Here is a 9,605-nt window from a genome sequence, read left to right as displayed (position 1 = left end):
AGATACTGATTGGAGTGGTTCTATACCTGACAGGAAGAGTACTTCAAACTATTGTTACTTTCTTGCCGGAGGAGCTCTCTCATCAGTAGCATCCCTCTCCTATGCCTGCCCGACAGGAATGTCAGCACCGGCTGGTGGAAAGGGAGGTCCATCAATGACGTACTCCTCTCTTTGGGCCTTAGCGGAGATAATCCCTCTCTTAGAGACAATGTATCCCATGACGATTCCTTCTTGAACTATGAAATGACTTTTTTCCCAACTTAAAATCATATTTGTCTCCTTGCGCCTTTTGAGAACAAGCGAGAGATTATGGAGACAATCTTCAAAAGATGGGTACCTTTTCAATGTATAAAGATTGAATCTTTGAATGTGTGTGTGTGTGTTTTGTTTTATTGTAAGTTGATCTTATCTAACTTTGACAATTGTGGAGGGTAGTAATAATCCTTTCAAACTTCGACATCATTTTTCATCTGGAGACTCTGTGGGGAATGTTTATATATATGTTTGAATGATTTGAATGAACTTGAGAGATATGATGCATGAATTATTAATTAATCCTGATCTATACATGTTTAATTACTTGAAATAAATTATTGGGGACGTTTTTGGAAAGTCATGATGAGTACATTTCCTTAACAAATTAGATAATTCCAGGGATGTAGCCAAAGAAGGTCAGCAACAAACAGGTCCAGAACTCCACCTGCATCCTCACAACATAATTAACTTTTAACTAAAATCACACACGTATATGATGCATGAACTTGAGAGATATGATGCATGAATTATTAATTAATCCTGATCTATACATGTTTAATTACTTGAAATAAATTATTGGGGACGTTTTTGGAAAGTCATGATGAGTACATTTCCTTAACAAATTAGATAATTCCAGGGATGTAGCCAAAGAAGGTCAGCAACAAACAGGTCCAGAACTCCACCTGCATCCTCACAACATAATTAACTTTTAACTAAAATCACACACGTATATGAATAATACATAGAGAAATGTTTCTTTAAACAATAGAATTAATACATACACATATATATATGGGTGTGTTTGTGTGTGTGTGTTTATGTAGTTAACTAAATCATATTTTAAAGGGTGAAAAAAAAAAAAAACCTTGTATAATTCATTACAAAAGCAAAAACATGTGCCTAAGCACACTTTGACACACCCATATAATTCTGTATATTAATTACATACATGTATATACAAACATGTGCCTACACACACTTTGACACACACACACATATATTTGTGTGTGGTGAGAGAAGAGAGGTGGTGATTATTAATACCTGGCAACCAAACTTAAGGAAAACACCAAGAGGCAAGAGGATGTCAATGCAGTTGGCTGTTCCCTCATCTTGCCATTTTCCCCTTTCAAAACACAAAAAAAAATGAGGAAAATGATATCTAAAAAATATTTGACAGTAAAACAATCAGAACCTAAATGAAAATAAGTTGCTCATAAAAAGTATAACAAGTTTGTTTTAAATTCAATTCAAGTTTGAGTTTGATTTACTAATTTCATTTAATAAATGGTCAATCTCAAAGATTGTTGGACTCAATTACAATTAATAGTGAATACTGAACTAGTATGAGTTTACATGCATTCATAAATACAAGTCAAGTCAATAAACTAACTCGCCTTTTGAACTTGTCGGGTTATCGGACAAAGCAGAACTAACGACCTTCCGACAAAAAAAAAATACCAGAACTAACTAGAGAAAGACGAGTTTGTGTCGCAACTTATTAAAACATGTTTTAGCTTATTTGCTCTATCTCACATTTCATCTTTTTCAAAATTCATGAGAGATGATTATTAAATTATAATTTTAAGGATTAAACTCTTCATAAGTTCATTCAATAAATTAAAATAAAAAAAATAAAAAAGAGTAAAGGTTTTGAGAGAGACTTCTCATACGAAGAGGGCCGAACTTTTCGAATTATGAAATGATTAAAATATTTAATTAATTTTTCATATGTATCAAAAGTTGCCACAATCTAAGAATCCGCAAACAGTGCTCATAATTCGTACCATGAGAAGCAATTTTAGTAACATTATTATTAGTATTTTCATTATTTTTATTTTTATTTTATTTTTGTCAATAAAATTTTTTTTTATTCGAATCATAGTTTGAAAGAAAAGAGAGAAATTTCACCCCTAAAAATATACTACTATGTAACACTCCTCTGGCACAGTGGTACGCACCTTCCACCACTATTATCATTTGTCTCATTTTTTGAGAAATAATTTTCCATTCTCTTCCTTTCCTCTCATTTCTTTCTATCCCTTCGATCCAAACACAATACAAGGGTGACTGAAGCGGTAAACAATCTCCGTAGCCAATCACCAAGAACAAACTTCCCTTCCCATTGGAGAAATTGCGAAGTGAGTGTGTCTGTGACCAAACCCCATCCCATCAAAATCTCCCCATTTCAGGTTGCCTAGAGCGAGAAACAAAAAAATCTAGAGAGAGAAAGAGAGACAACCCATTTCACAGGCCTTCTGATCCTCTCTCAGTCCCATCTCAAACCCATCTCCGACCTTGCGAGCCGAGCGATTCCACCCACCCACCAACCATGTTCCGCCAAGCAGCCACTCGCCTCGTCCCCCGATCCACCCTCGCCGCCCGCTCCACGGCGGTCCGGACGTTCTCCACCGACCTCCCGGCGACTCCGGCGACCGATGAGAAGTTCGTCGAAGCGTGGAGGAAAGTGATCCCCAACATAGACCCACCCAAGACCCCTATGGCCTTCATGGGTCCTCGCCCTCCCACCCCATCTTCGATCCCTTCGAAGCTCACTGTCAATTTCGTCCTTCCCTATGCCCCTGAGCTCTCCAACAAAGAGGTGAGTCGTGCAAACCCTTGTTTCATTTGGGTTTCGTCTCGTTTTAGGTGATTTTGGTTTGAATTTACTGGAATTTCTGGTGATGAACTGTTAATCATTTCATTTTGATCTTATTTCACTGGGTTTTATTTGTTTGTGTTCATTGTCAATAATTTTATGTTAGTTCTTATGGATTTAGATCTTATCTGAAATTTTAATGCACCCCACTTCGATAGCTGGTAACGCGAGAGTGAATAGTTGAGTCTGTAAAGCTAACATATCTTCCGAGTATTGGATGACCTTAACTATTTAGTCTAATATTTTAAGTTTTTGTTTATTTTTGCATGTTTTGTTGGACATTTAATTTTTATTATCTATATTTGGGACACTTTATTTGGTATTTAATAGTTCAGTTCAATCAAGTGAACCTTTGATCCTTGTTTTACATTTACCTCATTTTATAATTGGACCTTTATCTATATCCTAAATTAACAATTATATGCTTGAAGAATGTACATATGGATTTTGTTTCCAGTCATTGTGTGCGAAGTAAATATTATGCATAGTTTTCTTGAAGATGCTTCATACCCCTTTATGGATGTTTCAATCTTTATTGTCTTTTCTCTGCATTTAACTATCATTGATTTGTGAAAATGACACTAAGAGAATATTTAATTCAATTTAACTCATGTTAACTCAACAAAGCCTTGTTTGAAGTTTGAACTATATGAGATAAACTACAGCATTCCTGTTTTGTTACTCCACTCTCTTTGAGGTAAATTTAGCTAAAGCACATGCTATCACATCTTCCCATACTATCCAAGTTTAAATTGGGTCTTGACTTCCCCTTAGGTTTACACTTAATGTGATCCATGTCATTCTTTTTCACCAACATGGTTAGTAGTCTTCACTTCATATGGGCAAACCATCTTAGTGCTATCTCTCTTTTTTCTCTCCAATGGATGACTTTTTTTCCCTTCTTACCAATATATTCATTTTTACTTTTATCTTATTTTTACCTCACATGCTATATCAGCATTTGGGTCTTACTTATTTTATAAATATAGTATTTCTTAACCACTCAGTATCTTAATTAATAAAGCATGTTTGGTCTAATAGTTTCGTAGAATTAACTTTCAGTTTAAGTACATCAATCACACAAAACTGTAAGGCGGAAGCTAGATTTGGGTTGGGCTGACAGCCTGTTCTGGATAAGAATGAACAGAGATCACTTATGATGTTAAGCATATAGCTATAGCCTTACTTGAATAATGAGCAAGTGCACTTTAGGATTAGAACTGCTGGAGCAGTCTTGCCTCTATCATTAGCTCGGGTAAACTCTTTGGGCTAGGAAAAACCTAGGAATAGGCTACCGCTGGGGAGGGATCCTTTCCTAACTAATTGTCTACTTGGCCATATATTTTTGTAAATAATCAAACTGAGGTATCAAAACTGTTTGCTTTTTGGTATCTATTACCCTCGCTATTTAATACATCCCCATATGTTGTCCTACTTCTGCTAAAATCACATTTCATATTTTTAGTTTTATTCCTGCCTGTTAAGCCTCTTGATTCCAGAACTTCTCTCGAAACCTCTAGTTTTACATTTATCACTGTTTTACTTTCATCAATTAACACAATGTAATCAAATAGCATGTACTATGGAAATAATAACATTCTCAATTAAAATCAAATTCGTAGCAATAGATTCTAGCTAAACCCAATGTAAATTAAGAACTTGATTGGATTTGAGGATAAGACGTTAGCATTAATTCCCTCTACCAATTCACGTGGATTTTTATTTTTTATTTTTGCAAGTATATGTTATCTTGAATTATCATCAAATTCTGGGCCGCCTCCAAACAAATTTGTTTCCCTATCTTTGTGTATGTCGCTTTGTCAACTTCTAGTTTGTTTCAATTCTTATTGAAGAATTAGTGTACTAATATGCCAGTATTGATGTTTCATGCATACAAGTTTGTGGTTATGCATGCTTGTGAAATGGTGAATATAGCTTTCCCATTACGATGTCTGTTGAGGATTGGATTGCTGCTGCAGCGAAAGTTGAGGGTTAGCTTTTAAATATGAACTTTATTCCTCAACTGTTCCCTCTATTAATTACCTATAAATTTTAAACTCTGCATGCATATCTTTTTATAAGTTTACAGATTTGATACTTCCATTTAACAATCTGTCCTTCAAAACTCCTTCCCTTCCTCCCCACCCCCAACCCCAACTCACGAAATAAAAAAATAAAAAAATAAGTAAAAATTCAGAACAAAGAAAGAATAAGAAATGTATAATGAGGTCAGTTGCTATTTGTTCAACAAGATATGGCATGAAATTGGTGTTAGATTAGATTAATTATTTCAAATAGGAGTTTTTGCCTTTGTGCTAAGTGATGGCTCTTTCCTAGCTAACCATTTTATTATACGCTTTTTCCTATACAAGAAGGGTAAATATTTAAGGACTCACGTCTTCAATACAATACTCTAGAAAAACTTCCAGTACCTGCTTCCCATCCTTCAAAATACACTTTTTCCTTGGTGAGTGCCTTAAAATATAGTTGCCAAAAATTCTCTTTTTCCCTTTATTAATGGACCATCAAATCCCGATGATAGCAGTCAAAGTATCTCTCAGTGGACTCCGAGCTTTTGAGTTCTTTATCACCACATGGCCAGTGAAGATTTTATCCTTCTTTACTTGGGGAATGGATATTCATACCTCCAACTTGTTCATTCCCTCTTAAAACCTCTAACAAGATCCACTCTTTCCTGCTCCTATGAAAATATGCCGATCACATTCTTTAGTACCTAGAAAGAGGATTATGGATAGCAATGTTTATGGTCGTAAGCTTACTCTAAGTGAAAGCTAGTATTTTTTGCTTGTGTTTCAGCCCCTTCACATTCTTAATTAACGACAGATTGGCTTGTTTTTTAGTGTGTTCGGCCAAGGCATGTTCGAGCTTAGCTTAGCATTATTCAGTCAAGCTCGGTATGGCTTGGCCTTGTTCGGTCAAGCTTGAGCACAGCTTGGTTCAAACTTGTTTCATGTGCTATATGTATCCCTATTACATTTATATTTATAGCTACACATTTATTGGTATATTTATATATACGTGAGTGTGTGTTACAGACAACGGAGTAGCATATTTGAGAAATGAGACGTCATTATATCTACTCTCACTTCTTGGCACTTTGAGATAGCTTTCTGCTTTAGTAAACCCTTCTTGGTAAAATCAAACAATCCTGCAGGGGTTTGCCTCTTATTTAGGAAATTTCAATAGAAAGCATGGGCTGATAGATGAGAAGATGAGTTTGAGTTTTAAAATATTGAAGATGAAGCTGGAGAAAACTGCCAGGAAGATAATCAGTATATCTTTTCCCCTCTTTTTTCTCTCTCTTATCCTTCCATATTCCAAAACTATCATCTCTCTCCCAGACTCCCTCCCACCTCTCTCATCTCTCTATTCCCTTCGCTTACTTTCAAAAAAAAGAGAGAAAAAAGAAACAATTTAGAGATTATAAACCAGCAAAGGCGTATTTGGATAAACATATTCATAATTAACTAATCCAGGTCAAATCTAAATGAGCCAAGCCGAAGCTGAGTGGGCCAACCACTGTCTTGTTCAAGCTAGATTTCTTTACTAAACAAGATTGAAAGTTATGCTTGAGGTTATCTTGTTTAATAAAAGAGAGCTTGAATGAGGCTTTAAATGAGCCAAACCCTCAACTGTTCATTTTCCGCTCACTTTGTCAAAAGATTCTAGTATTGAACTTTTTGTTTTATAAGTAAAAGAATCTAGTATTGAACTTATTGGTGTATTTAGTTGGATTTCACTTTTCTCATTGTAACAACTTTGGAGCTCTTGCAGCCATGTTAACTTATTGAATACGGATCAATTTATGTTGCCCATTATGGTTTGTGTCAACCTTGTGGCTTGCATTCACCCTTTTTAGTGCAAAGACTGTACATTTGGGTTATTCCTTCTTCCTCTCTCCCCCACCCCCCCCCCCCCCAACAAAAAAAAAAACACATTCCGTGTACTAGGATCTTTGGTCAAGGTTTTAGATTTCTGCTGCTTGGCGAACCCAGATTGTTAGTTATGAATGGGATTTACAATATCTAAAGTCAAATTGTCTTACTCCTAAGCCTTAAATTTTGGTGCTTCAATGGGAAATCTAGTTGTCAAGTTTTAGGAAGTTGAAAATAATTTATTTGACCATGTTTCCATTCACACCTTCAATGATAATATAAATTTTCAATTCTGAATTTTGCTATCCATGGAGAGCTAGACGGTGGTTACTGTAAAAGCCTGTTTCCTAAGAATCATTTTGCCCAGTGCTCGTCATTATTTAATTATTTATTTTTGGTGGGTATAGCAGATTTTCTTTTAACTACCTACCTAAATTCTTTGTTTTTTATTTTATTTTTTATTTTTATCACAAATAGTAGAAAAAGGTCTTCTACTCTGCTTTCATTGTTATAATTTTTGACAATGCTTTAGCTTTGGAGTCCCACTTATATATTTTCCTTAATATATTTTAAACTTTGTAATGCTATTAAAAGATATGATTGAACTAACCTCAGTCAAAAGATTTTACAATTGGTGTCTTGTTTTCCAATCAATCGATGGTGCATGATCATAATCATCATCATACTGCTGAATGATTTACTTATAGGCACACGTATGCCTTCTTTGAGGATTTCTTCATTACTTTTGGTTTAGTGGGGTTTATTCTTTGTAATTTAGGTGGGTTTTAAATAATTCCACAAGTAAATTCTATTTGTATTTTTGGCCGACATTGTATGATCAGCTTTGAATGTGAGAACTTCTTTAGTTATCCTGTTAGATTACATCTTCAAAATTTATATAGGTGAGTTTAGCAAGAGAACTTTTGATTGCACTTAGCAAGAAAAATGCTTGGAAAGGTTTCAGTTTCTCAGTTTTAAATAGAAACTGGCGCTGAAGTTGGGTAAAGATGAGTTTATACAACACAAAATTGTACGAACAAAACCATTAAACAAGTTCTACTCTTATTCTCAGGTCAAGAAAATTCTTTAGATCAGGAAGTGATATCCTTTTCTTTTTCCTTATAGAACTCAGCTGTTTTCTTTAGCTCATGATTCACTGGCACTATCCTACCTATTTCAGGGGGTGATTGTTTCAAACACTAGCCTATTTGGAACACTAGAGTACATAACACACCCAAATAAGCCCCACATTACATGTAATTTAGACAAATCAAGATTTCACAGAGTACTTAATGAAATTGAGAAGAAGTCAATTTAGAAATATAAGGCCAATGTATACTTGCAGCACCTGAACTCACTACATCATATGATGTGGTGTTGAGCATCGTAGACATGAACAAAAGCAAATATGGCTGGACTGTTTTCCTGTTGAAGTGACCCCTGAAGGAGGTATGTTTTTCCTGCTTGAGATAATTCAGCGAGGAGGTCATTTGGACACTTCATATAATTGAAATCCATTCATTTTGGTTATTTTAATATTCGGGCACAGTATCATCCATTAGAACAGAGTATTTTTATTTTCTGGAAATTAATATTGCCAATGAAATTAATATTAAGCGTTGGAACTGCATCAGTATTAAGTCCTAAAACTGTATCCAGGAAGGCCCGAGCCTAACCTCATCTCAAATGCTACAGGGAAACAGAATTCACCCTTTCTTATGTTATGGAACCTGCAATGATACTGACATACGGTTGTTTACTATATTTCATTTTATTTGTTTTTGATATGTTTCCTTTATATTGAAATGCAAAGCTCAGGGGATTGAAATATCTGCAGAGTGAAGTAGACATTTAAAATATTGATGCTATGTCTAAATTAGATGGCATTTTATATGAACTTGTCGTATCAAAAGAAAATATCTGTTGAACTAAAGGGAAAAGGGGAAGAGCATACAGCTATCATCGTCTTACTTTTAGATATGTGGGGGTTACAGGTTGACATGGTCATAATACCAGCAACAACTGGGCAGATGGGTGTTCTTCCTGGACATGTAGCGACAATTGCAGAGCTGAAACCTGGGGTTATGTCAGTGCATGAAGGGAATGATGTGACGAAGTATTTCGTCAGCAGCGGGTTTGCATTCATCCATGCAAACTCTTTTGCAGATATAATTGCGGTCGAGGCCGTGCCGGTCGATCGAATAGATCCAGCCCTGGTCCAAAAGGGGCTTGCTGAGTTTACCCAGAAGCTGAGCTCGGCCTCAACCGACTTGGAGAAAGCTGAAGCCCAAATTGGAGTGGACGTTCATAGTGCTCTCAATTCAGCTCTCACAGGCTAGTGTTACTAGTCTGTGCTCCTTAATTTGATAATTCCGAAAATTCTCTTTTGGCCTCTTTAGACTGCCTCATCAACTCAGATTTGTCTCACAGCCGAAACTGCTTTGAATATCTTTGTTTTGTTTTTTCCTTCCCTTGTTGTTGAATGTGGAAATGATAAATCATCTCTGAATTAATTTTATTGTGTGGTCTCCGTGATTTTGAGAAAAGTTATAAACGAGAGAAACTATGCATTTCTCTTCCCTTCTTTTTTCTCCAGCATCAGTCCTCTCTGTGAGAGTTTTTATCTTTTAGCTTGGTGCCGTTACTGTGTCTTGCACATCCGTGAGCAAGAAATTTTCTACACAAAAAATAATGACGGTTGGATATGATCAAAAAAAAAAAAAAAAAAAACATACCATTCATATCTAACGGTTAGTATACTCTGGGTGGAGAAAGTTTCTTGCTCACCCGTGTGCAAG

At 35.6% G+C, this 9,605-nt stretch overlaps 1 protein-coding gene across 1 annotated transcript; it reads left to right on the top strand.

The window, feature by feature from the left end:
• The first annotated feature begins 2,237 nt into the window (after positions 1-2,237).
• LOC132299204 (ATP synthase subunit delta', mitochondrial-like) lies at positions 2,238-9,391 on the top strand. Its single transcript, XM_059795696.1, has 2 exons — positions 2,238-2,854; positions 8,802-9,391. Exons 1-2 carry the CDS (start codon positions 2,585-2,587, stop codon positions 9,144-9,146), a joined length of 615 nt encoding a protein of 204 aa, XP_059651679.1. The 5' UTR covers positions 2,238-2,584; the 3' UTR covers positions 9,147-9,391.
• Positions 9,392-9,605: the final 214 nt, after the last annotated feature.

The sequence above is a fragment of the Cornus florida genome, unplaced genomic scaffold (assembly GCF_030987335.1).
Source record: "Cornus florida cultivar Cherokee Brave unplaced genomic scaffold, ASM3098733v1 CherokeeBrave_3.0.0_Hap2_Chr03, whole genome shotgun sequence".
Lineage (NCBI taxonomy): Eukaryota > Viridiplantae > Streptophyta > Magnoliopsida > Cornales > Cornaceae > Cornus > Cornus florida.
The sequence above is the reverse complement of the archived record's forward strand: the minus strand, read 5'-3'. Positions and strand labels throughout refer to the sequence as shown.